The sequence below is a fragment of the Molothrus aeneus genome, chromosome 19 (assembly GCF_037042795.1).
Source record: "Molothrus aeneus isolate 106 chromosome 19, BPBGC_Maene_1.0, whole genome shotgun sequence".
Taxonomy (NCBI): Eukaryota; Metazoa; Chordata; class Aves; order Passeriformes; family Icteridae; genus Molothrus; species Molothrus aeneus.
The window spans coordinates 5,472,531-5,499,457 of NC_089664.1; the positions used below are offsets into that span (position 1 = coordinate 5,472,531).

At 50.1% G+C, this 26,927-nt stretch overlaps 3 protein-coding genes across 3 annotated transcripts in view; all 3 read left to right on the plus strand.

Moving 5' to 3' along the window:
- The window catches only part of COL27A1 (collagen type XXVII alpha 1 chain), a 144,937-nt gene extending 131,710 nt beyond the window's left edge, over positions 1–13,227 (plus strand). Inside the window, exons 48-61 of the mRNA XM_066562636.1 lie at positions 139–246; positions 2,655–2,762; positions 5,052–5,105; positions 5,682–5,744; positions 6,165–6,218; positions 6,867–6,902; positions 7,587–7,604; positions 7,981–8,016; positions 8,328–8,354; positions 8,564–8,629; positions 9,022–9,190; positions 9,352–9,461; positions 10,203–10,421; positions 11,515–13,227. Of these exons, the coding sequence (XP_066418733.1) occupies positions 139–246; positions 2,655–2,762; positions 5,052–5,105; positions 5,682–5,744; positions 6,165–6,218; positions 6,867–6,902; positions 7,587–7,604; positions 7,981–8,016; positions 8,328–8,354; positions 8,564–8,629; positions 9,022–9,190; positions 9,352–9,461; positions 10,203–10,421; positions 11,515–11,661 (1,215 nt within the window). The 3' untranslated portion in view covers positions 11,662–13,227. The remainder of the gene's footprint in view (positions 1–138; positions 247–2,654; positions 2,763–5,051; positions 5,106–5,681; positions 5,745–6,164; positions 6,219–6,866; positions 6,903–7,586; positions 7,605–7,980; positions 8,017–8,327; positions 8,355–8,563; positions 8,630–9,021; positions 9,191–9,351; positions 9,462–10,202; positions 10,422–11,514) is intronic.
- Positions 13,228–14,248: 1,021 nt separating this feature from the next.
- On the plus strand, positions 14,249–17,937 carry LOC136564772 (alpha-1-acid glycoprotein-like). Its single transcript, XM_066563032.1, has 6 exons — positions 14,249–15,339; positions 15,969–16,111; positions 16,322–16,392; positions 16,745–16,849; positions 17,057–17,157; positions 17,739–17,937. Exons 1-6 carry the CDS (start codon positions 15,229–15,231, stop codon positions 17,790–17,792), a joined length of 585 nt encoding a protein of 194 aa, XP_066419129.1. The 5' UTR covers positions 14,249–15,228; the 3' UTR covers positions 17,793–17,937.
- Positions 17,938–20,191: 2,254 nt separating this feature from the next.
- LOC136564842 (alpha-1-acid glycoprotein-like) lies at positions 20,192–25,421 on the plus strand. Its single transcript, XM_066563127.1, has 6 exons — positions 20,192–20,298; positions 20,874–21,016; positions 21,616–21,689; positions 22,987–23,097; positions 23,812–23,915; positions 25,305–25,421. Exons 1-6 carry the CDS (start codon positions 20,197–20,199, stop codon positions 25,419–25,421), a joined length of 651 nt encoding a protein of 216 aa, XP_066419224.1. The 5' UTR covers positions 20,192–20,196.
- Positions 25,422–26,927: the final 1,506 nt, after the last annotated feature.

The window sequence follows — 26,927 nt, forward strand, 5'->3', positions numbered from 1 at the left end:
GCACACAACTCTGTCCAGCCCTGCAAACCTGGCCCCCTCTTGCTGACAGCAGAATCCCACCACTCCCCTGGCCCCCCAGAAGCTGTGCAGAAGGGGAAAGGGTTTTGTTTCATAACCTCCTGTGTGTTTCTTTCCCAGGGAGAGCAGGGAGATGATGGGGAGGAAGGTGTGACCGGGATGTCAGGCAAGAGAGGGAACCCCGGCGTGCCAGGACTGCCAGGGGCCCAGGGACCACCAGGATTCAAGGTGAGTTTCTGACTGCCTCAGATGCTGCTGTGAGTGATCCAGTCTGTGACCCTGATGCCTCTGAGCTTGAGCTCTCCAAGGTCTAATATAGTCTCAGCTCCTGCTGCCATCTCTCACTTAGCCAGAGGCTCTGTAGATCTTTCTTCCATCCATCCATCCATCATCCATCCATCATCCATCCATCCATCATCCATCCATCCATCATCTATCCATCATCCATCCATCCATCCATTATCCATCATCCATCCATCCATCCATCCATCCATCATCCATCCATCCATCATCCATCCATCCATCCATCATCCATCCATCCATCATCCATCCATCCATCCATCCATCCATCCATCCATCCATCCATCCATCCATCCATCCATCCATCATCTATCCATCATCCATCTATGATCTATCCCTCATCCATCCATCCATCATCCATCCATCCATCCATCCATCATCCATCCATCCATCCATCCATCCATCCATCCATCCATCCATCATCCATCCATCATCCATCCATCATCCATCCATCCATCCATTATCCATCATCCATCCATCCATCCATCCATCCATCCATCCATCCATCCATCCATCCATCCATCCATCATCTATCCATCATCCATCTATGATCTATCCCTCATCCATCCATCCATCCATCCATCCATCCATCCATCCATCCATCCATCCATCATCCATCCCTCCATCCATCCATCCATCCATCCATCCATCCATCCATCCATCCATCCATCATCTATCCATCATCCATCTATGATCTATCCCTCATCCATCCATCCATCCATCCATCCATCCATCCATCCATCCATCCATCCATCCATCCATCCATCCATCCATCCATCATCTATCCATCATCCATCTATGATCTATCCCTCATCCATCCATCCCTCCATCCATCCATCCATCCATCCATCCATCCATCCATCCATCCATCCATCCATCCATCCATCCATCCATCATCTATCCATCATCCATCTATGATCTATCCCTCATCCATCCATCCATCCATCCATCCATCCATCCATCCATCCATCCATCCATCCATCCATCATACATCCATCCATCATCTATCCATCATCCATCCATCCATCCATCCATCCATCCATCCATCCATCCATCCATCATCCATCCATCCCTCCATCCATCCCTCCATCCATTTTCCTGATGTACACAGTAGCTGAATGTCCCAGAGACCTTTCCTCCCTTACCAAAGGAGCTCAGGAGCCTGCAGACACATTACAAACACTTGAGTGTTTTATCATGAGAAACCTGGCTAGGAAAAACATGGACATGTTCCAGAGGAACTACAGCCAGCTGTAGGATATCCAGAATGGACAATTCCATGGGAGATTCAGGTGTTCTACTGCTCTGCAAGACCTGAACTGCTGGAGGGAAATTTCTGCTGCTTTGTTTTTAGCATATTTACTGGTTAGAATGACTGGAGCCAGTATGGGCTTGGACATCACTCTGGGTGGAAGCAGGGACAACCTGCTTTTGTGACCTTGGGGTTTTTCCTGGTCCTTGCCCTGATCCAGGCTCACCACAGGATCTAAACTGGACCCACAGCAATTCAGTCATTTGTAGAAAGACTCTGTAAATAGGAAAACTCTGTAAATAGGAAAACTCTGTAAATAGGAAGACTCCAGCTGGGTTTGGAGAGGCTCTGGGATCTGATTTAAATTAGGGCTCCATAGCCCTTGATCTGTCACTTGCTGCCCTCCAGCTGCCTTGGGCAGTACAACAGGAGGTGTCTGAGACTGTGTCCTTGTCACACACTCTCACCCTGCCTCTAGGGGAATTTGTTGCCCCTTTTCTGGCTGTTCCACCGTCCAAGGCTCCCCCCTGCCTTTGCTCCTCTCTCCCAGCCTGCCCCAGACTGAGCAGCTGGAGCTTGTGCTGCTCCTGGAATTTGGCAAGGGGAGCAAAGGGTGGTGCTGGGTGGCAGAAGGCCCTCTCTGGGTTGAAGTTGTAGGGTTAACACAGGGGGAAATGTTGGCTTTGCAGCCTCTGGATTGGAGTCCTGCTCTTGGCATGCCTTCAGCATTTTCCATGAATTAATCACCAATTGCCAGCCTGCTGGGGGAAGAGATTATGGGAAACTGCAGGGCAGAGAGAGAATGTAGGAAGTGCAGAGAGAAGACATTTGCTGCCCTTTCTGTCCCCATGCAGGTGGGACAGCTCTGCTGAGCTCCTGCTCTGGGGGCAGCCCAGAAGGGAACACAGCCATGCCCACCCTGGTCCCACCCTGAGCATCCTGCCCCAGCAGACCTGGGGCATCCCCTGATGGAGCCACATTCCTCATCCCATCTCTGCCAGCCTTCCATCTATGGCTTTCCCAGCTGAGTGCTGTTATATTTAGCTCCCCTCCTTTGGAATTACTTGAATTCTGTTCTCTTTAGGGTGAAAGAGGATTGCCTGGACAGAGTGGCCAAGCAGGGAAGCGAGGATCACCGGGAGGAACAGGCCTTCCAGGGAGCCCTGGGGACCCAGGAGCCAAAGGACAGCAGGTTAGTGGTGCTGGAGCCAAAGGACAGCAGGTTGGTGGTGCTGGAGCCAAAGGACAGCAGGTTAGTGGTGCTGGAGCCAAAGGACAGCAGGTTGGTGGTGCTGGAGCCAAAGGACAGCAGGTTGGTGTGGTGGGGCTGAGCAGAGCTGAGCCCTGCAGGAGAGGATGCAGATCCAGCCTGGGACAGCACAGTGATCCCAGGGAGGGGCTGCACAGGGGAGCCCATATCCAGCTGGAGCATCACTCTGGGAGAGGGATTAGGACTGATATTGTCAGGAAAATTAATCCACAAACACCAGAGGTTTATGTCCAAAAAGGAGACAGAGGAGTCCTTTTACTTTATTTTAATAAAGAGAGAGGCCATGGGGCATTCCCCTGGGATCTCTCAGATTTTTGGAGGATGCAGCCTCCTTTTTATCCCAATTTCCCAGCCACATTTCCCTTCTCTCTTTCCCCATTGGCTGAGGTACTTGAGATGTACAGACTTCCCAAAATGCCTGATACCAAAGATTTCCCTCTAATGTATAACCCTCCCTTTTCATTTTTAATTCTTATGGACTTTAGAGGTTTTTCTTCCCCATCGTTTCTTTCATCTTTCAATTTATAATTTCATTTATCAGCAAACCTAAAGCTTATTTGTAAAAGCAAATATCTTTTTCCATTCATCAATCAGTTATTCCCTTCCCATTGCTCCTTTTATTTCCCAGTGCTGGTTTCATCTACCAACAGATCCACAGTTTGTTTGTAAAGACAAATCCACTATTCCTCTCAATATGAAACAAGGCACAGAATGAACCCAAACTACCTCAATAAAGTGCACTTTTTTGGCTATTTTATATAAAAGCTTGTGCTAACAGTTTTCAGGCTGAAAGGCAGTGACCAACACCACCATATATCATTTTGTCATTGGTCATAGATCAATCTCACAGATGATTTTGTCTCTGTGACACAAGTGACACGTTCTTTTCCCCCATATTGTCACTGCCTGATTTGCTACAGGAACAGTGACCTTGTGTCCCTTTGGCTGAGATGACTCCATGACATTTAAACCCTTCTGACTTTCCGTGTGCTTTTGCCTGAAATTCCTCTACAAAGAAGCCTTGGTTGATTTTCCTCATGCAGGAAAGACCCCAGTCCCCTGTTAATAGCAATTTTCCTTTCCAGGACCCAGAAATGGGCAATTAAATCAATTTGAATCCTTGGAAAGTTTCTTACACTCCACCAAGTCCAACCAAGCCCCTTCTTGCCAAGTAGTTTCTCACTCTCATGGCCTTTTTCAAGGGAAAGCTTCCTAAGAGTGAGGTTTCTAGGCTGATGCTGGAACAGCTGTGCAACAAAGGGGGTGGAAGCCCCATCACTTGGGTCATTCCCAAACCATTGTATTACACCCCAAAAAGCACAGGATGGGTGAGACAGTCCTGCCAAAAGGCCAAACAAGCCTTATCTGTCTCTGATGTTCCTAACACTGGAGAAGAATCATCTGGTGGCGGTTTCTGGCCCCTTTCTTTTTTTTAAATATTGAATCATCTTGAATTTTGACATCTGAGAAGCCCAAAAATATCAAAGGATGACCATCTCCAGCATGGTGAAAGGAGGATGTTTACATAAGGACATGCTGCCCAGGGTGGGTTTTTTATTCTCAGAGTACATGCTATGTGCTGATTCAAGCTTGATGGTCTTTCAACTATTTTATTATTATTTTTCTAACAAAATTGAGGGAAAATCCCTGCAGAGTTGAATAGGAAAAGAATTAGGGATATGCATGGTTTTCCTGGGCTTGAGTGGGAGGTGATATTGTAAGAACATGCACTTTTTTAACAGCTTGAATGAGCATAGTTTAAAATCACAGTTTGAATTAGTAGGTCAGTCCAGTTTGTATTAGAAATAAAAGAGGAGCTTGTTTTAAAGAACTTTGAGGCTGTTATTTTGCAGCATGAAATTCCAAGATCAATCTCAGAGTAGCTGCTCTGCATCCTGCTAATGCTGGGCCAAGCCAGAGAAGCATCTACTAGGAATAGTGTAGGTCTGCCTCCCATTTTGGGGGCAGAAAGGTGGCATTGGTGAGCTCTAAGGGATCAGGTGAGTTGCTTCAAGCCTGATGTTTGTGCAGCTCCTCCTCCAGGTGTTTTTCATTCTTCTTTCTCATCAGTCCTGCTTAGACTGAGGGATGCTCACAGATTTCTCTGCCTCTGGAGCTGCTGAACTCTGGGTGCATCTCTGAGTGAGATCTGCAGCCAGCAGTGTGAATTTATTGCTGTCCTTTGTTCTTGTTCTTGTCTTGGCTGTGCAGGGTGACTTTGGTGAGGCAGGATTCCCAGGGATTGCAGGACTCTTTGGGCCAAAGGTAAGAGGCTCCTGGGGACCAGCTGCTTTTCTACTCTCACTTTACTGGGGACAGGTCATGCCACACTTGTCATGCCACACTTGTTGCACTGCTAGCAGCTCTGCAGGAATTGTGGAAATTGAATTTTGATCCAAATTTCTTTAGTTTATGACTCTTCATTTGTTAAGTGAGTGTGTGCTCACACATGCTTTGTTGGAGAAAAAGGGCTGTCCTAGAGATTCTGTGGCTGTTTCCCCCCTTTCTGACATTTGTATTTCCAGCATCAACCATCAGCCTGCACCTGAGACACCAATGTGCATCCCTAACTCTGAGAGCCTTGGCTTGAAATTCAGACTCATTTTATCATCATATCATTTCCCTGGTGAAGAGGAAGTTGTTTTCTGTCAAAAGTAAAAGCCTTGCAAAACAGGAGTGGGGAAAGAATTTACAACAAATTGGATCTTCCCTGTCCCATGGACAAGAGGCAGCAGCCCTGGCCTTAGAGCAGAGCTCTAAGCAAGGGCACAAACACAGGGTTTGGTTAATTAGTGGCAGTATTTAGTAGTAGTTACCTCACATCTCATTTTTTGCTCACAGGGCCCCCCAGGAGACCTTGGGTTCAAAGGCATTCAGGGACCACGTGGGCCACCAGGTCTCATGGTGAGTGCTTCTCCAGTTTGTGGCTTTGGGAGGATTTTTCCCCCTTCACCCCCATTCTGTGAGGCTCCAGGGGCTGTGGGGAGCCCAGTGCTCAAGGCCATGGCAGCACCTCTGAGCCCCACAGCTGCAGGTGACCTCCCCTGCACAGGGTTTAGAGACAGCCACGCTGCCCAGAGCACTCCAGCCACGCTGAAATCCTTTATTGCTGGAATTTCTGAGGTTTAACAAGGCTCATGAAAACCACACTGTGAGGACTTGTCTCTTTGGAAATGGTTTTTTATTCCAGATACAGCAAAGCCACCACCAAGAAAAGAAAAAGGAAAAAAAAAAAACCAAAGATTTGGAGTTTTCACTGAATCTGCCCTAGTGGAAATGACTGTCAGGTCCCACCTGGTGGCTCACAGGTCTTTTCTTTCCTAGGGAAAAGAAGGAATTATTGGTCCTCTGGGCATTCAGGGTCCCACAGGAAGCCCTGTAAGTACCCACACTTCTTTCCTGCCTGTACTTTTTAGAGGAGTTTAAATGCATGACATCCAAGATGTTTGAGGCCAGCACAGGTAACCCCCAAATCCTGCTGTAACCAGGAAAATAAAATGGGTTTAAGATCAGCAGCTTCAGAAAAGTGCAGGCTTAGTCTCTGGCTGCATAGACAATTTCTGGGAGATTATTAGCTGAGAAGTGAGGAGCAGCAATGCAGAAGTGCAAGGTTTTAAATAGACTGGAAGACAAGAATGTTATTGCAGATTACCCAAAGAACTTGGTCTGGGGTAGGGGGAAACACATTTAAATAAACTTTTTTTTTAAATGTATTAAACTGGGAACCATTTGATTTTGGGAAGTGTTGAAAATCCTTGCCTTGCCTAAAATGCCAAAGGCCCTGAACACAGATGGAGATCAGGTCAGTGCTTTGGGAAAACACAAGAGCTTGGTCCAGAGGCTGCAGAGATAAAAACCAGTCAGATGAGCTCAGACATTTCCAAAGCAGCTAGCAATGGCATTTTTTGCCTTGGGATGGAGAGGCCAATATGACAACCCAAGCTGATGAGTTAGAGATGAGTCCTTGCCAGGAGCTTCTGGGGCAGCCTGTGCCTGGTCAGTGACAGCACCTCCTGTCCTTTGCAGGGCCCCAAGGGAGACAAAGGCAGCCGTGGGGACATGGTAAGTGCTGCTCCCACCTCTGGGTGCTCCTCAGAGAGGCTCTGAACAGCCAAGAGTCACTCTGGGCTCTGCTGTGACCATCAGGCTCCCACGAGGGCAAGACACTGCTCACAGATGTGCACACACATCCACACCCCTCTGCTGGTAAAATTTCCATTTCCTTAACCCAGCAACACCACCCCTTGCTGTCCAAGCTGTGGGATCTCCTGCCCTTGCCTTGGTGTCACAGACATCTTTTATGGAAAATCCTTTCCTTGGGATTTTTCCTCCTGAGAAGCTGAGACCTCAGGAACAAAATGTAACCAATGGTTATCTGCTGCTGTGGAATGCAACAGGTGCATCTGGGATTGGTCTCATGTGGTTGTTTCTAATGAATGGCCAATCACAGCCCAGCTGGCTCGGACAGAGAGTCTGAGACAGAGCCTTTGTTATCATTCTTTTCCTAGCCAGCCTTCTGAGGAGAACCTTTTCTTCTATTCTTTTAGTATTGTTTTAATGTAATATATATCATAAAATAATAAATCAAGCCTTCTGAAACATGGAGTCAGATCCTCATCTCTTCCCTCATCCTAAGACCCCTGTGAACACCATCACCCCTTGGGAACAGCACATGGGTGTACAGGGAGGTTTTGGGTCAGTAATGAGCACTTTCTGACAGCTTCTGCACTTTTCTTTCCCCTGCAGGGTCTTCAAGGTCCAAGGGTAAGTATTTGACATTCCTTTTTCTGACTGATAACTTGTATTTAAATAAAACAGTTGCTTTTAGCAAGTGTAAAGCTGCAGGGTGGGTAATTGCACTCCTGGAATGGGATGAGTGCCTGGGGATGGGGCATTAGTGGCAACTGAGGAGCTGAAAGGGCTGGGAACAAGGGATGCAGCAGGCATGGACCAGGTGTAGACAGATGTACCCAGAGCAGGGACAAAATGGGGTCACCCCCTCTCTTTTGAAGGCTCTGAGGGACAGGCTGCTGTGGGGTGCCAAAAATCCAGCTGGGAACAGATTCCTGCTGGTGAAAACCATGAGAAATGGAAATAAAAACTGGAGATATTTCACTAACTGATGCCACTCTGTCTTTAGGGTCCTCCAGGCCCACGAGGACACCCTGGCCCTCCGGTAGGTATCTGGGGGAAGCGTTCATGACTGAACCAAGCTGAAACGATTGCCATGATGCTCTCCAGAGGGGCTGCTCCCTCACTGGAAATTATGGCTTAGCCCCATTCCTCACATGCAAAACCATGTGTGTGAATGGACCAGTGCTTCTTGTGCTTTGGTCCAAACCATCCCCAAGAGTTTTATAGAGACAGCATTGTTGCCTCTCTCACTCCTCTGCACTGAGGGGGATTTCAAAGGCCACGGCTGAATATCTGTGCAGCAGTGACTGACCAGCCTCCTGCCTGATGCCCCTTTTCTCCTCTGATTTCCAGGGACCACCAGGAGTTCCAGCCTCATTTGTAAGTTGCCATTCTCTGTATGTTTGTTTGCAATGATGATCTCAAGCCCTGCAGAGCCGAGGTGCTGCTGGGACCTTGCAGACACACACAGGAGGAGAGGCTCTGTTAGCAGAGCAGTGCTCCAGCTGCAGCCTTAGGTTGAGAAGTGTTTTCTTGCATCAGGGCAGCTTCTAACAGTCTCAGTTTCCATCTTTTTCACACCACACCAGCAGCAAGATGGCTTTGGGGCAGCTTTCCAGACCCTGATTGACTCCAACACCGCGCTCAAGAGAGAGGTACGAGGGCATTTTTGTCTTTGCTTGGGCTGGAGACTGGGAATGGGCCCATCAGTGCTTTCTGTGTGTGCAGAAGGTTGATACAGAGCCCTGATTTGTAACTGTTCTAGTGGAATATCTGGAATTTATGCAGGCAAAGGTCCAATTAAAGGATATCATTCTGTTGTGCCACTGATTTGTGAAGCTGCAGACCTCCTGACTTTGCCATTGTGACTTTGCCAGTATTTCAGCAATGTCCTGTTTGGGACAATCCAAGGCCTGTGGCTCACTGGCCCCAAGCCACCACAGCCTGTCTTTGACCACTGATTTTTCTCAAAATGATGTAGAAACCCTTGTGGTCACAGCCCTCAGTGCCCCCAGGGCACCCCTGACTTGCCTTTTTTTCTCTCCAGGGTTACCAACACCCAGACCTTCTCATGCTGGACCATGGAGGGGAGATCTTTAAGACTCTACACTACCTCAGCAACCTCATTCAGAGCATCAAAAGACCCCTGGGAACCAAGGAGAACCCTGCACGCATCTGCCGGGACCTCATGAACTGTGAACAGAAGATGACTGATGGTAGGAGGCCCCAAATGTGCAAAGGCTGCATCCCCCTCCACAGGGCTGTTTCACACACTCCCCTTCCCTGGGACCAGTCCCCAAGAAACCAAAACTGTGCTTTAGTCATTCTCAGAAAAGGTGAAGTGTCCCTGTTAATCCCAAATCCTGCATTTCCTCAGGTACCTACTGGATTGACCCAAACCTTGGCTGCTCCTCAGACACCATCCAGGTCACCTGTAACTTCACCAACGGTGGCCAGACGTGTCTCAGCCCTGTCACTGTCTCCAAGGTAGGCACAGCCCAGCCCCAGAGCAGCATTTCCCACTGATAAATATTTACACAGCCTGTGTTGTCCCAGGACACTGGACAGTGACCACAAGGACACAGCACACAGTTTGAGGGAGCATGAGGGTGATGCTCAGAACTGCTCTCAGGAGTTAAAAAATACACCCAAGGCTCAAGACAAAGCCCTGTGTTCCTGTGGTGTTTAATGAACCCATAGTCTTAACATGACCAGTAATTTCACAAACATGCTGCTCCCAAATCCTTTATTGACCTGACTTATGTTTGGGTCACTCTTGCATTTTGTTTTCTGCCACCTGGAGAAGTGAGGTCAGCCTAAATACACAAGTTGCCAGTGAAGTTATTGCTATGGGATTTTTGTTGAGGAAGTACCTGTACTAAAAATACAAATAGCAATATCTGGGCTCGTTTGCAGATGAACTGGAACCTGATTTGCAAGTGTATCGAGTTTGAAGTTTACATTCTTTTCCTCCTGCTTAAGAACCTTCCAGTTTGTTCTGCAAAGCAAAGGACCTGCTTTGCAGAACAAACTAGAAAGTTTTGTGTCGTAAAAACTTGTGTCATAAAAACAGTATGGGCATCTGGTCCTCATGTCCATACTGACATCAGATCCAGCTCTGCAGAATGAAGCAGAGGACAGGGACCCCCTTTGCTCCCCACCTTTGCTAACCCTGCTCCCCTCAGCCCCTCTGCAGGGTGTCCCCATGACCTCTCTGTCACCTTCCAGCTGGATTTCGACATCGGGAGGGTCCAGATGAACTTCCTGAGGCTGCTGAGCTCGGAGGTGGTGCAGCACATCACCATCCACTGCCTGAACACCTCAGTGTGGAGGGAGGGCTCCTCCGACAGCCCCTCGGAGCGCGCCCTGCGCTTCAGGGCCTGGAACGGGCAGGTGTTCCAGGCCACCGGGCAGCTCAGGCCAGAAGTGGCAGCTGATGATTGCAAGGTATGTTGCTGTGAGAGAGGGAAAAAATGAGTGGAGAGAAATGCCAGAGCCTGTCACTGTCATATTTTCTGAAAAATCCCTTTGCCATGGTTTCTTCTCCTGGGAGGATGAGAAGCCTCAGAGAAAAAAAAAAACATTATTTCATTTGCTTCTCCCTGTTTTGCTGCTTTGGAATGTGGCTGGAGATTGTTTATCAGCAGGTGCATGTTTGATTGGTTTCATGTGAATTGTTTTTACTTAATGACCAATCGCCATCAGCTGTGTTGGACTCTGAGGAGTCAGTAACGAGTTTTTCATGATCATTCTTGTTAAGCCTTCTGTCTGTATCCTTTCAGAATAGAATAGAATAGAATAATAAATTAGCCTTCTAAGAACATGGAGTCAGATTCACTCATCTCTCACCTCGGCCTGGGGACCCCTGCAAATACCACAAGAGCCCACTCTGGGGCTCCAGTAACACCTGTGCTGTTTATCCTACAAGGGAGAAGGGTCAGGTTTACCGTTAATTTTCCAGTTCAGGAAGATATGCAGCTCCTCTGAAGCAGATAGCCTTCAAATAGAAAGCAAAAGATGAATTTTTGAAGTTACTTGTCATGGATAGCAGCAGTTAAATGGCAGAAGGGGGAATGGCTCCCCATGGATGGTGACCCTGGCTCTGGTCTGGTGCCACACAGAGTCAGGAGATGCAGGGCTGCATTCAGGCTCACAGCATTAGGAGTTTGTCTTGGTGGTACCACCCAAGCTCAGTTTTACCTTTCTACCTTTTCAATGCAAATCTGACAAATGAACCCTTGGTAGAACTCCCATTCCCCATCTTCAATTTGTTTCAGAACAGAGGAGGCCTACAATTGTCTTATGTTCCTAAAAGCTATTTATAAAGTTTCTATATTCTTCATTATAAACCCAGCTAACCAAACATTGTGTTGACAAGCAATCAATTATTAGTTAACTACTAACTCTTACTCATACTAACTCTACAAGGCCTACCCATTTATTTTAATCAACTCCAATAAAGCTTATCTCAAACCTTAAGGAATTTAGAGACTTGAGAGGAGCTGAGATTTCAGTTAATGTCTCGCCCCTCCCCGTGCAGATCAAGGATGGACGCTGGCACAGGACCCTCTTTTCCTTCCGGACCCAGGACCCTCAGCAGCTGCCAATTGTCAGCATCCAGAACCTGCCCCCCTCCCAGCCAGGACAGCAGTATCACCTCGAGGTTGGCCCCGTCTGCTTCCTCTGAACCAAGCTGTGGGACCAGGCTCTGAGCTCCAACCCCACCCTGGCCTGTCCTCACAGGGGCTCTCTCTGCCCCTCTCTGCAGCAGGGACAGCTGGGCTGTGCCTTTTGGGCCAACTCCTGCTCCAGCCTTGGCTCGAGGTCTCCAAGAGCCCGTGATCTACTGAACTCAGCCAGTTGTTGAAAAAGGAGGAGGAACAAGGACGTGGGGGAAGCAGGCATCAGTCAGGAGTGAGCAGTGCAAAGGGATCAGGGGGCTGGGTGTTGTGGTTCCACACACACAAAGCTTTTTCCATGACCAAAGAAAACATTGAGACAAACCTCAAGCGCCTTGCAGCGCATGGGGTTTTTTTGTTCTTTTCCCCCCCTATCCACCCACCCACCCATTTTTGTCTGGTTCCTGAGTTACCAAATGTTCTTTCCATTGGAAAAAAAACATTATTAAAAAAAAAAAATAGAGCTTCCCTCTCAGAGCTTGTTGCCTTCTGGACAGCCACGAGCTGCATCAGGTCTCCCAGGCGGAGCTGCAAGTTGAATCTGGCTGCTCTGTGTACAGGAAGCATTTTGATGTGCAATATTAGAAGAAACAAAATATATATATTATATTATTTAAAGCAAAAAGAAAAAGGAAAAAAAAAAAAAAGGAAAAAAAAAAAAGCCAAGTTCCTCCTTCCATGAGTTTAATCAAGACTCCCTCTCAAGGTGTGGTGTTGGAATAGGGGAGAGTCAGGAAGCAAAGAAGGGGGAATGGAAAGAGGAGAGGGGAAGAGATTGGTGCTAAAATAGAGAGAGGGAATGGGCTCATCTGATTTGTTTCTACCTCTCACTGTGAAATCTCTGGTGCTCTTAAAAAAGTGTGTTATTTTATATATATGACTTTATTTAAGGTTGTGAAGGTGCTACAATGTCTTGCCACAGACCCAAAAATAAAAGCCCCATAGAATCATCTCTCTGGGAAGAGAGCAGATTATGTTCTACAGTTAAATCAGAGAAACAGCCACCTTAAAAGGGATCCTTCAGTGGCCATGGGTGTCAATAACACAACTCACACCACAGCCAACATCACTTACGGGATAATTTACAAGCAAATTTGGTTTTTTTGTTCATCAGCACTTCACTGCTTTGGGAGGGGAGTGAGGGACACAGCTCATCTGGAAGTGTTGAGCCTCAGAGAGCTCCTTTGGAGTTGGTTGGGTTGGGCTGTACTGAGTTGCCCACAGGACTCCCTGGACTAAGCTCACGTTCAAACCCAGCTCTGAACTCTTCCCTCGGCCCCTCTGTCAAGACTGACATGATGGTACCTTGTTTCAGAACCCAGCCAAGCTTGCAAGGGTTTTGTTCTGTTAAGTTTTGTAGAAATTTAGTCTCTATATGTAAATTTGGAGGAATTTTTTTAAAGAGGATAATTATGGTAATCTTTAATTCTATATAAGGAATAATATTGATGTAATCAGAGCTGTACTGTATCAGAAACTCTTCAGTGCCTGTTTGGAGTTTTCATGTCTCATACGGACTATGGATTTTATTTTTTTGAGGGGAAAAAAATTATCTGTGAGTCTCTCTTTGTGTATTTTTTTTGTTGCTGTTGTTTTTTGTCACTACTGCCTGCTGGTTGGTTCCCAATCACCATCAGAAAAGGTTAACAGGATCTGTCCCTAATACCTCGCCCTCCACGCAGCCCCTGCCAGAAATACCTCATCCCCAGGCCAGAATCACCACCACCCATCACTCACTGCCCCCCTGCAACCCCCCCATACTCCAGATCCCTCCATTTCTCATCCCATGCCATTGGTTTTGTGTTTTCTCAAGGCTGCAGTTACCATTTGTTCTCCTTAAAGCTTTTTTTTTTTTCTCCTTTTCTTTTTCCTTTTTTTTTTAACTTTAAATAAATATTTAAAACTGAGGCAATGGAACAGGACTGCAATTGTTTGGTTTTTTTTTGTTTTCTTCATAAGAAACTAGGTGGGCAAGAGGTGCAGAAACACCCCATTTCCCAGGGGTTTCCCTAAATGATCTGAGGAGCCAAACCCACACCCCAAACCTTCCTGTGATGCCAAATGCACAAAATTGGGATCCCCTTGGCTCCCAACTGCTGTGACACATCCCTGTCCCTATGTACCCATCCTGCCACCGTGCTGGGGAGCAAGAGTAGGGGGGAAAGAAGAAAAGGGAAGGAAAAAGGGAGGAAAGGGGGGGGGGAATAAAGGGAAAGGAAAGGGGAAAGGAAAGGGGAAAGGAAAGGGGAAAAGGAAAGGGGAAAAGGAAAGGGGAAAAGGAAAGGGGAAAAGGAAAGGGGAAAAGGAAAGGGGAAAAGGAAAGGGGAAAAGGAAAGGGGAAAAGGAAAGGGGAAAAGGAAAGGGGAAAAGGAAAGGGGAAAAGGAAAGGGGAAAAGGAAAGGGGAAAAGGAAAGGGGAAAGGAAAGGGGAAAGGAAAGGGGAAAGGAAAGGGAAAAAGAAAAAAGAAAAAAGAAAAAAGAAAAAAGAAAAAAGAAAAAAGAAAAAAGAAAAAAGAAAAAAGAAAAAAGAAAAAAGTTGGGGTGGGGGAAAGGACGAGGGGGAAAACTAAGGGAGAGAAAAGGGGAAAGACGAGGGCAACAGCAGGCGGAGGGGGCAAAAAAAAGCGAGCAGCAAATGGAAAGAAGGAAGCAAAAGGAAAACAAAACTGGTTTTTGGGGGTCAAAAAGCAGCAGAGCTGCCTTGGCCGGGGCAGATTGCGACAGCGGCAGCGGGAAGGGGCAGAGCCGCGTCTGCCCGGCCCCGCTCGGCCCTTCCCGGCACCGCCAGAGCCCGGCTGGTGATTGGCGATTGTCCCCTCCCCGAGCACGGAGCGGCTGATGAGGGCAGAAGGGTGAAGGCAAATCTGTTTAATTAATTAATTAATTAATTAATCACCACGCCCGATTATGATGCCAACATTAGAGGAGCTGCACGGCGCTGTTAGACAGGGAGATGCTGCATTTAAAGAAGTTGTAATTTATGGTTTTTAAAAGGTCTGAGCCCAATTTATGGTTTTAAAAGGTCAGAGCCCACTGCACTGATGGGTTCCCTGCCTCTTGGCCACGGCCCCCACCCCATGGACTCCCCCAAGGAACCCCCCATGGCCCCTGCCCTACACGGGCACACCTGAGCCCTTGTGCAAGCCCCATGTGCCACCAGGTGAGTGTGGAACAAAGCTCCCAGAGCTGCCAGCCATCTCCATCAGGGTTTCTTTGCCCTGGGGGGGAATGCCATGTCCTGCTGCCCTCAGTGTCCCCGAGGTCTCCAAACACACCTGAGGCTGCTGAGCGCTTTGCCAGGCACCCACAAAATTAATTGCAGTTTCTGAGAACAAAAGCCTGCACTGGGGAAGCATGAGGTTGGGGCAAGAGGGGGGTGTTTCCTCCTTTTGTGCTGGAGAAATCCAAGATTTTGCAAGTTGGATTTCCTCCACCTGCTGTTGCTTCATGCCTGAGCAAACAGCCCAGCAGCGGAACAGGGACGCCGGTGCTGGGGATGTCCGGCCTTGCTGCAGCCCTATATAAGGGACAGAGCTGAGCTGGCAGAGCAGGAGCATCCTCCTGGACAGCCAGGAGATGTTGGCCACCCTCGCCCTCCTCCTGGGGCTGCCCCTGGCCCTGGCCAGCGAGCCCCAGAGCTGCACCTCGCTCGTCCCCATCACCTTCAACAGCACCACCATCCCTCAGGTAAGCCCTGCCTCAGCCAAGGCACCATCCTCTCCTTTCCTGTCAGCCCCCAGCCCTTATGGACACAGGAGGAGGTCATGGGAGAACCATTGGCAGCTCAGTGTTTAGCTCATTGCCTGTCCATGCTTGTTTTCCTAAAAAAGATCCCAGCTGCTGCACAGGGAAGGGGTGAAGCCTTGAGCTCTGCACCCATCATCTCATGACCAGGCACTTCTGGGGGGTTCCTGCTTCCATCTCCCAGCAAACCAGGCTGGGCAGCACCATCCCAATGCCTCACCACTCTATTTTAAGTCCTTCAAGTGGTGGTGGCTCAGGTCACGAGTCTCCATCCGCAAACCCTTCACTGCATAAACAGAATTTAATCCCTCGGGAGCTTTTAATGGGAGGAAAGCAATGACAGCCTGGCCTGGAGCAGGAGAAACAGCATTGCAGAAAGAACTGGCCATGTTGAGAGCTGGAGCAGTGCCTTAACAGGAAGGGGACAAAGCCCAGGGACCCCTACCCAGGGCAGTGCCTACACCTGCTCCTGGCCTGGGACATCAGACACAGCCTCTGCTCTCCCTCACGGGGTGCCTGGGGGTGAGCCTGGCACAGCCCCTCCAACTCCCCCTCTCTGCTCCCCTCTGCAGCTCCTGGGACAGTGGTTCTACATTGCTGGTGCCTCCAGGTACCCCCCTCACCTGGCAGAGCTGAGAGCGGTGACATTTGAGGCTTTTTCCTTCTCTCCTGGCAGCCACAAGGACGAGCTCAACATCACTGAAATCATAAGGATGTAAGGACAGGGATCCATGCCCTGATCTGGCTCCCCCATCCCCAGGGGCATTTCCACCCTCTGGGCTGAGACACCCCACAAATTCAGGGCTGGAGAGCAGCTGTGCCACATTTATGGAAGCTCTACAGCCCTGCTCATGTTCCAAGTCCCTCAGGTTTGGCTGGGGCAAGCTGGGGGGTGTTTGCTCCCTCTGACCTCTCTGCCCCACAGGAATGAGACCTGTGTGGTGAGGAACTTCAGCAAGATCCAGGTCTTCCACGAGAATTCCACCCTGGTGCATGGTAAAGCTCCACTGGGATGGGATGGGATAATGGGGTGGGGATGGGATAATGGGGTGGGATAATGGGGTGGGATAATGGGGTGGGATAATGGGGTGGGATAATGGGGGAGTCAGCCAGCCCTTGAACCCTCCTGCTTCTCCCCCCAGTATGTGACACCCTGAGCCTTTTGCACCTAAAATCGTGTCTGGAGGTGGAGAAAAAAAATTTCTTCCACCACACAGCACATCTATGGCAGCACTGTGGGACCAGAGTGGCCCCCACTGGGATGAGTGGCAAGGATGGAAGCAGATGAGGCTCAGCATGGGGTGGATCCTGACCAGTGGGGAAATCTGACTGTCTCCATCTCTCCCAGTTGATGATAACGGGGTGGCTTCCATGGCCAGACTGATCCAAAGTGACAAAGACCTGCTGATCCTGAACCACATCAACATTGACTCCCCAAATCTGAGTCTCTCAGGTGAGCAGATGCTTCCCCAGGGACAGATCAAGGGGCATGGACATCTCCAGTGCTCACAAGCAGGGCAATAAACCCCTTTTCCCCTTGTACAGAGAGGGGAAAGATGAGGGCAGGCAGTGAGCTCCCCATCTGCACTGCAGGGATCACCCAGGAGCAAAGCAACCCTAAAACTCCATTTCCTTCCCTCCCTTTCCATTTCTCTGACAGCAAGGACACCCAACGTGAGCAAGGAGCACTTGGAGGAGTTCAAAGCCCACCTGCAGTGCCTGGGCTTCACTGAGCAGGAGGTGTTCTACGCTTCCACAGAGGTACAAACCCCTCCCGGGCCGGGTGAGCCCCAGGCCAGGCTCTGTTCCCAGCTGGGATGGGGCTCTGGGGGGATGTGAGTTTAGACCCCCCAGCACAGCTTCCCCTGCTGTGCATCCCCACTCCCCCTCGGGCCCCTGCCCCAGCCATTCCTGGGGTTGGGGTGAGCCCCAGGAGCTGATCTCTCCTCTGTCCCAGGAGCTCATCTCTGCTCTCCCCCAGGAGCTGCTCTCTCCTCTGTCCCAGAGCTGATCTCTCCTCTGTCCCAGGAGCTGCTCTCTCCTCTCCCCCAGGAGCTCATCTCTTCTCTCCCCCAGGAGCTCATCTCTCCTCTCCCCCAGGAGCTCATCTCTCCTCTCCCCCAGGAGCTCATCTCTCCTCTCCCCCAGGAGCTGCTCTCTCCTCTCCCCCAGGAGCTCATCTCTCCTCTCCCCCAGGAGCTCATCTCTTCTCTCCCCCAGGAGCTCATCTCTCCTCTGTCCCAGGAGCTGCTCTCTCCTCTGTCCCAGGAGCTGCTCTCTCCTCTGTCCCAGGAGCTGATCTCTCCTCTCCCCCAGGAGCTCATCTCTCCTCTCTCCCCCAGCACGCCTGTCCCCTGCCTGGGGATGAAGACAATGCAGATCCTCAGCTGGGGTAACCCCATGGACCGGGTCAGCTGCTCCATCCTCATCCTCCTCCAGGCTCAGCACAGCCTCAGAACCTCTTATCCTATTTTTCCTGTCCATGTTTTGGTTTTCACCCAGTTTCACTGTTCTCAGCTGAGCCCAAAATAAACTCCTGTGTTTCACCCACTGGCTGTTCCTGCTCCATCTCCTCTGGGACACCCTCCTGCCTGCCCTGCCCATGGTGCTGCATTCTCCAAACCCACCCAGGGCTGTGAAATGCTCCAGACAAAACCCAGCCAGGGCCAAGCGTGGCAGTGGGCACAGAGGCACAGCCCTCATGCCAGCTCTGGGGTGGCAGGGGACCCTCCCAGCCTCAGGACATTGGGACATGAGCCCCCAGCCCTCAGGGTGACACACAAACCTGCCAAGCCCCCCGAGCCTCCCCCACCATAGCACTCCCAGCACCTGAGCATCCCCACCCTCCATTTTCGAGCCAAACCCCACCAGGCTCCATCTACACCAATCTCATCTCAAACTACAATTTTTTAGCTTTTTCTGATTCTCCTTATCCCACTGCAGAGGAGTGTGGGGCAACTGAACAAGCAGCTGCATCATACAGCATTTGGCTGGGGCTAACACACCATCAAGTTATCCTATCAAGGGTAATTTCCAGAAGAAATCCCCATAAAGTTAAAAAAGTAAAATTCATGCAGTGGACACAAACTGTGTCTTTTTTTTTTTTTTTTTTGTCTTGTACTAAATCATTGCAAATACTGACCCTTTGAGAGTAACAGCCCAGTGAATAGGAAATCAGTGACAAGGACTCTTATTTTAGCATAAGGAAAGCTAACTTTACTCTCAGATAAAATCATCCAGGCATAGATGTTTTAGCAGGGAAGAGCAATTACCTGCCAGCATAGAATTCGTTTCTACTTTTCCAAACCCATCTCTTCTTTAAGTAAATTGGCTTGGCTGAGAAATCAAGAGGATAACAATTTCTTGTTCACATCTTTCCCAGTACAGCTGCAGTGACAAGAGGTGACACTGCACCTTCCCCAGGTGTCCCTGAGGAGGGGAAAGGGGAGTGGATGGGAAAAACCATCCCCCAGAGCCAGACCAAAGCGTTCAGGGAGGCTCAGAGAGGAAAAGGCACCCCAAATGCCAGAGAAACAGGACCTGCCTGTCTGACACACAGGGACAGCAGCAGGACAGGGAGGGGCAGGAGCTGCACTGGGGATGTGTCCAACAGCACAGGGGTGACCCCTGAAGCCCCTAAACACCACTTTTAATGCCAAGGAGAGCAAAAGCACCTTCTCTTCAAAGCCCCCTTGTGTGGAATTGCAGGCAACCCCAACAAGGGGAGAGATGAGAATCTTGACTCCATGTTTCAGAAGGCTGATTAATTATTTTATTATATATATTATATTAAAAGAAAACGATATATTAAAGCTACACTAAAAGAACAGGAAAAAGGATTTCATCAGAAGGCTAGCAAGGAATAGAAAGGAATGGAATGATAATAAAATCTTGTGACTGCTCCCAGCCTCGACACAGGTGGCTGTCATTGGTCATCAAGTAAAAACAATTTCACATGCTGGGTAAACAATTCTCCAAATCACATTCCAAAGCAGCAAAACATGGAGAAGCTGAAGCTTCTCAGGAGAAAAGATCCTGGCAAAAGGATTTTTCATAAAATATGTCTGTGACACCCTTGGGCTTTGGCTGAGATTGGGATGGGGGGGTCTGCAGCCAAACCAGCACTGGGAGGATTGCACATCTCAACAGCAGAGCAAGAGGTGACTACAGCAGCTGCTCACGGGGGAAAATGGGCAGATTTAGGGCAGGCTGGAGTTTTAAATGCAGTAACTGCATCACCAGCTGTGGCATTCACATGCCCTCTGAGCAGAGAGAAGCTGTGAGACGAGCAGAGAAGGAGGAAAACACGATGCTTATCTCGCTTGCTGTGCCTGTGTTGTGACAAAGTAGAATGCAATATGGAGATAGTTTACCCAAAGTGAGGATGTTTTGTCCTCTTGGCCTGTCAGGGCCAAGAAGTGTCTGTGTGTGGGACTGCCACGGGAGAGTGAGGAGAGAATCGGAGATGATGAGTGCAGTTCTGAGCAGTGTGAGCAAGAGCGAGTGCAGGGCAGATTCAGTTCAGGTACAAGGTACACAGTATAGCATAATAAAGTAATTAATTAGCCTTCTGATGATGGAGTCAGATGCATCATTCTCTCTCCCCTTTGATTTACAATGCCCAGCCGCCCGCTCCTACCGCAGCCGCATCCCGGCCGGGGCGAGCGCCAAGCCCGAGGCTCATCCCGGGCACCGCTTGCGACACAGGGGCAGATCCGGCCGGGCACATCCTGTCCCCTCCCAGCGGAGCCAGCAGCGCCTGTGTGTCCGCCTGTCTGTCCGTGCAGGGCTCGCACAGCCATGGGCCCGGCACTCGTGGCCATCCTGGGGCTGGCAGCGCTGCTGCCCGCGGCCGCGCTGCCCTGCGGAGCGCAGCGCCCGGACAGCGCCACGGCCTCCAAGGTAGGGGAGAAACACGGGGCTGGGGCTGCCCCCGCTGCTGCCGGCCCCGGGGCTCTGCTCAGCCTCGCTGGCCCCTGGGAAAGGGCACAACTCCACCGTGTGCCCCGGGAAAGGGAACAACCCCACCGTGCGCCCCCCGGGACGGGGCACGGCCCCACCGGGCGCCCTCTGCTCCCCCAGCGCATCTGCCGAGGCGCTATCGGTGAAACACCTGCAGCAAACGGGAAATGTTTAATGTCCAAAACACCCGGAATGACCCAATTTTCTCAGGTTCTCAGCAGTGACCTCGAAAGAAGGCGGGTGGGCTGGGCATTTCTGGGTGCAAATCCCCCGCGACAAAGCCGGGCTGTCCTGTCCCTGCCGCACCGCAGCCGGTGCCAGCACCCCTCCCAACCCCCACACCCAGCTATTTTTTTCTTTCCCCAGTTCATTTGCAAATATTTCACCTTATCGCTGCCAACGCAAGAGCCCTGGCAGGATATCCGAGAGCTAGCAGCGCTATCAATTTTGCCACGGGGAGGGTGGAAATCTCAGGGTTCCTCCTGCAAACCCACCTGTCCCCTCCCTCCCCACAGCTGCCGGGGACCTGGCTGTACGTGGCAGGGGCTGCCCAGTTCCCCCAGCACCAAGTGGAGATGCTGCTCATCGACCACGCCTTGCTGCGCCTGGAGCCCGGGCCCGGCGGGCAGGAGCTGCTCATCAGCCACTTCGTGGCCGTGTAAGATGCGGTCCCCGTGCCCTCAACCCAGCCCCTCTCTGCTACAGCCCTAAAATCTTCCTGCGCAAGGTGCGAGCACGGTTTCAGATTGGTTTCTCCAAAAGGAGTCGCTCCTGCCTGCTCTGTGCACCCTCGCCCTCATCCCCTTTATTTCCTCATTTATTTCAGCAGGCCGCAGGTTCAGACAAGTTTTGCAGGGCACAGAGGTCTCACAGGCACCAAGCCCTGCAGGCAAGAGAAGACCTTTCCAGGGGAGGAGAACTTTGCAGAAGTCCCTGTGCCGTGGCTGCTGACCCTGCCAGGCACCAAAAGCTGCTCCCCCACAGGGTCAGAATTTCAGGGGATGAATTTTTCTGTGCCAACACAGGCAGCGCTTTGAGGTTTCGGTTATTTCAGGGTGGAAAACGTTTGACCACCAAGGGGCGGGGGAACAATGGCAAGGCTGGGACCATGAGCTGCCACTGGAGGGAGAGAAACGCCTTGATTTTAACAGTGAGAGAAATTAACCCCGAGGAGGAGGTGGCAGGTGCCCGGGGCAGGGCTGGGGCTTTGCTGCTCGCTCCACACAACGGCATCACCCCCTTCCCCTCTCTCTCCAGGGGGGACCAATGTTTTACCAACAACCTCACCTACCTGGAAGTCACTGCTGGTAACGCCACGCTGGTGAAGAACGGTGAGCAGCACGGAAGGGGTTAACACCCAGCCCATGGTTTCACACGGATTGAGACACACAAAGGGCCCATTTCCCTGTTTTACATTATCTGATGTATTTTATTCCAGAGTCTCTGCCTGTCTGAAGCCTCGGTGGGCTCCAAAGCAGGGGGCACCCAGGTTATTCCTGCCCCTGGGGCACCAGGAATAAAGGGGATAGGGGGACTCAGCCCAGAAGTGTGATACCCCAGAGCTGTGTACCTGATGGGACTGCAAGGGGGAAATCCTGTTAAGCATATTGTGAGGCTAACACAGGGATCAGTTGGTTATACTGCTCATTTATTTGCTATTGTAGTAATTTTAGATTACTGCAATAGCAACACAGGGATCAGTTGGTTATACTGCTCGTTTATTTGCTATTGTAGTAATTTTAGGTATTAGCCTTACTAGTATTGGTGCTGTAACTTAGCTTTTATGTCTTACTAGCCTTTCTAATATCCATAAATGTAGGCACAGCTGCTTTATGCTTTCAGGTAAGCACTTTGTGTCAGAAACCACAGAAATGAAGGTAATTTGATGAAGGTTTTGATGAGTGCTTTAAAGAAATTAATAACTTTGTTAGCTTTAAGCAAAACAAAACAGATTGGTCACAAAAATAAGAAAAAAATACTAATATTATGGTTCCTGTATAACAGCATCCAGAACATTACTATTTTAGAAATGAACAGCTGAAGAAACTCTGCTCCTGCTCAGAAACTCAGAAACTCTGCTCCTGGGGCAGCCCAGGGGTCCCAGCCCTGCTGTGCAGGCACATAAACCCCAGAGCAATGCTGTGCCAGGAGCCAGCCTGCTCCCGTCCCTGCCGGAGAACACCATCCTGTTTGTGAAGTATTGCACAATCCCCTGCGGGCAGGAGGGAACACCCAGGGCAGGTTTCAGGAATTAATGAAGCCTCTTGTTCTGAGCTCTTCCTCCTTGCTGAGGAAGTGGGGTGAGCCAGTCTGGGGTGGGAATTGCAGCCCCCTGGGACACACTCACACCCTGAGTCCCAACACCCCCCATCACTGAGACATTCCAACAGCAGGACAGGAGCTGGGGGACTTTGGCTCTTTCACACCCCAGCCCCATTTTTAAGAAATGCAATTTATACAAGCCAAGAGCCAAAAAAATCACCCTATTTCAGGACATTTTTCCTCACCTGCTACTGAAGGTTGAATCCCAGGGACCACTGATACTGCCACAGCTGGGCTGGAGTTTATTGCTGCTGCAGCACTGCAAATCTGAGTTATTGTGTTCTCTCTGTGTCTGTTCTCTCCAAGCCACGACCCAGCAAACTGAGGGGATGCTGATGAACATGAGCTCTGAAAACCTTTTACTCATCCAGTACCAAATGCAGAGGGAAAGGACATACTTGGGGCAGTATCTCTATGGTATGAAACTCCATCCTAAAGTCATTTAAAGCTATCATGGCACACCCACACAAAGTTATCAACTAAAACCATACAGCAGCTTGGTCTCACCAAGAGTCAGTGACCAACGCTCCAGGGGTCATGGGATTTGCAAACCCCATTAAACCCCACATCTCTTGGCAGAACAGGAAAAGCAAGTTAAAGACCAAACCCACTTACAGCATAAATATTTAAAGAACAGGAAGCAAATACAATTCAGCATTGATATAATTGTAAAATCTCAACACTTTCAAGCCAACCATGATGTTTCAGTATTTACCTCCCAGGCAGAGCACGTGGCTTTGCAGTGCTAAGGCTGATCAGATTTAACCACAAACCCATAAAGCAGCAGTTTTGATCCTGATAAGGCTCCCCATCACCTTGCAGTTGCTTTTGAAGACACATATAGAAAACTGCCTCCATATTCCACCTTGGTCTCTCCTGACACCCCAGGAGTATCAAACCATCCTGCAACCCCTTTAAGCATGCAGGACCAGAGCTTTTTGGGAGAGGGTTAAACAAGGGATGCTCAGGGTTGGTTTTGTTCAGGTGTGTTCACCATGGGGGTGAGAGACCCCCACACAGAGCACATCCACTGCAAGCACTGGTGGGGAAGGGGAGCAGCAGGGACAGGGACACAAAGGGCTGTGCCGAGGCCACCAGTCCATGTCTAACCCCTGACAAATCCTTCTCCAGCCAGGAACCTGAGCATAAGCACAGCAGACCGGGAGGAATTTGAGCAGCACGCCGGGTGCCTGGGGCTGAGGGCGGAGCAGATCGTGTACGCGCCCTGGAAAACGGTACCGAGCACCCTGGGCCACCAAAACCAGCTCCAGGCAGGGCTGCGAGAGCCCAGCTGCACCCCCAGCTGCCAAACTGGGCTCTCAGACACGTTTTCAAGGTGTTGGAAGTTATTTAGAGGATTAAATCATCACAGGCTTGCTTCAGCTGAGGTTTGAAATAGCAGCCCTGGAGCAAATGCCTGCACTGAGCATCTCCTCTGGCAGCCCTGGTAACAGCCTGCCTACCCCTGCCAGGGGGAAATAGGCGAGGGATTTTTGCCCTGAAGTTACTGATTTTGCCTTGAAACCCCTGGGTTTGCTCCCTAGCAAGGACCAGCTGTCCCCAGAAGCTGCAGAAAGAGCAGGAACCCCCAGGGATTTTTTCCACCAAAGCATTAACCAGGTCCAGTTCTCACCTCTGCCACCTGATTTAAGACATTTTATCCTGCAAATAACCCAGACTTTAAGTCAGCTTGACAGGGACTCCTGTTTGCAAAGTGAAGGTGAAGAACATCTTACCTTTGCTGCTCTGTCCTGGTCACCTGCTCACCCACATCAGCAGGCTCTGAGTTTTCAGAGGTGCCCAAAACCCCAGGCCAAGCCACCAGGCTGGATCCAACATTATCCCCAACACTTCTCCAGCCTCAAGAGCTGCTTTTCAAACTGCCCCACAGGTTGAGGGGAACAGAGGACAGAGACAGAGGGTGGAACCCTGGGAATGGGGCTGCACCTGGGGCAGGTCTCCTCCAATTTAGCAAACAAGCAGCACCTGGGAGGCAGAGCCCAGCTCCTCTACATTAACTGCATGCCGCTGTGAACTGGGGGATTGCAGTCTCTGGATCACATTTAAATTTGGGCAAAATGAGGGGAATTGGTCAGGAGTGTCTGTGCTTACAAGTTCTGGTGCAATTTGGGTTGGCAGTGACTGGCCAAAGTAAGCAACTGCACCTGAGGAGTAAAAAAAAACCAACTAAACAGACACAGAAAACATTTTGGGGCCCTTTGTGATCAGGCTGAAGGAGGTGGATGTGAACAGAGCACAGGAGCAAACTCACAAAGCCCTGTGTCATCTGCAGGCATTAACAGAACTTAACCTATGCTGAGTGCCTGAGCAGCACAAGCTTTTTACTTATTTCCCCCAAAGTCTGAGTTCCCCCTTTCCTTCAGAGCACACGTACCCTAACTTTGCCCCAGAAACTTTTTCCTCTTTCCAGCACAGGCATGGAAAATGGCACCAGCAGGAGCTGAGCACCTGGGCAAGCATTGTCTGAGCCTTGGACAGGACAGGGAAGCCCTCTTAGGCATAATCAGCTAAAAGGGGAGAGGAAAATTCCTTCTTTCTTGAGTAAATTCTCTGTTGCCGGCACCTTGGCAGATTCACTGACTCTGTTTTTGTTGTTTTGACAGGAGGTGTGTCAAGCGAAAGCAGCGGAAGGCAGCAGCAGCCCCCACCCAGAGCCCGTGGCTGCAGCCACAGCATCCCCTGCCCCAGGCACCCCCTGGCCTGGGAGTGCAGGGAACTGACCCCACCCAGGGCAATAAACGTTTCCTTCAAATTAGATACAATTCGGTGCCAGTTGTTTGAGAGCAGAAGGTTCTGAAGAGTTGAGAAGTGGGGTTTGCAAAAAGAGAACGAGCACCCGATTCACTTTGTGTGAGTCATCCAGCCAGGGGTTGGGAGAATCAGCCTGGAGCTTCCCACCGAGCTTGGAAAAGAGCTCTGGCTCTGCCAAAAAACAGCGCTGCAATGCAGCAGTAAGAGAGACCAGCCAGGAGAGGGCAATCATTGACTATTTTAAATAAGCAAACCAAGCATTTCAGGAGTAACTGGGATCTAGAGAAGGCTGGAAACTGAGCTGGAACTGCGCAGCCTGAGGAAAAGGGGGTTTAGCTAAAAGGGACCAGCCGGTTCTCCTGGCAGCTGAGTGCCAGGTAGCCCAGGTGAGACAGATGATCCTGCCCAAAGCCTCTGGATCAGGCAAGTGCTCCCTGATCGTGTCCATCCACAGCTTGGTTTGCACACCATCTCTGACACTGAGAAATTACCCTCCTGCCAGAGGGAAGGGGTGCTAACCCAACCCAGCCTGGATTTTTAGTTTTCAGAGAAAATGTCACAATTTCTCATTTCTCAGCAAGCTCATCACCCTGGAAATGTGAAGTGGCAAAGATGGCATTGCTGTCCATGCCTCCAGCACATCCCAGCACTTGTCAGGCACCTGATACACCCCTTATCCCAGCCCCAAAGGGGGGACAGCACCATTCCTGCCATTGTAAAATGGGCAAGTGTAACAAGAGACTGCTGCTGCATGTCTGGAGAGTAATTCAGTCTCAGCTCATAATTAAGCACTGAAAAGATCTCTCTTCCTTAAAAAGGAAGAAAATGAGAGAAGCCAGAGGGAAGGCTGCAGCGAGCTCTGTGACTCCCTCTGGAGCTCCAGGGTGCTCTGTCTCTGTCCAGCTGCCTTTACCAGGCAGTATTTCAGGGTTAAGCCTTTGGAGTGACTGCTCTAGCAAAAATGAATTTTACAAGATCACAGAATCATTAAGGTTGGAGAAGACCTCCAAGGTCAAGTCCAACCTGTGACCAATCCCCCCCTTGTTAACCAGAGCAGAGCACTGAGCACCAATCCAGTCATCCCTTGGACCCTTCCCAGGGATGGGGACTCCACCACCTGCCCTGGGCAGCCCCTTCCAGTGCTTGACAAATCTTTCAGTGAAGAAATTCCTCCTGATGCCCTGGTACAGCTTGAGGCCATTCCCTCTCCTGCTGTCCCTTGTTCCCTGGGAGCAGAGCCTGGCTGCACCCTCCTGTGTCAGGGAATTGTAGATTGAGAAGGTCCCCCCCAAGATTGCTTTCTGCTGGATGAAAAAATAATTTCAGCCCATTCCCTCCAGGTCTTGAGGCACAGGTAGCCAGGCAGCCCTTGCTTCACCCACCTCCTCATCAGCTTGTGATGTGAAACACAACTCCCAACCTCTCCAGAGGGCTGAGGGGATGCTGGCAGCAGCCTCCAGGGCTGCAGTTCAAGG

Coding starts and splice junctions, on each gene's coding strand:
- LOC136564772 (XM_066563032.1), top strand. CDS start 15,229: ATGTTGGCCACCCTCGCCCTCCTCCTGGGGCTGCCCCTGGCCCTGGCC. Junction 16,850..17,056: donor CCCAAATCTGAGTCTCTCAG/GTGAGCAGATGC, acceptor TTTCTCTGACAG/CAAGGACACCCAACGTGAGC. Junction 17,158..17,738: donor TGTTCTACGCTTCCACAGAG/GTACAAACCCCT, acceptor TCTCTCCCCCAG/CACGCCTGTCCCCTGCCTGG.
- LOC136564842 (XM_066563127.1), top strand. CDS start 20,197: ATGGGCCCGGCACTCGTGGCCATCCTGGGGCTGGCAGCGCTGCTGCCC. Junction 21,017..21,615: donor ATCAGCCACTTCGTGGCCGT/GTAAGATGCGGT, acceptor CTCTCTCTCCAG/GGGGGACCAATGTTTTACCA. Junction 23,916..25,304: donor TGTACGCGCCCTGGAAAACG/GTACCGAGCACC, acceptor TTGTTTTGACAG/GAGGTGTGTCAAGCGAAAGC.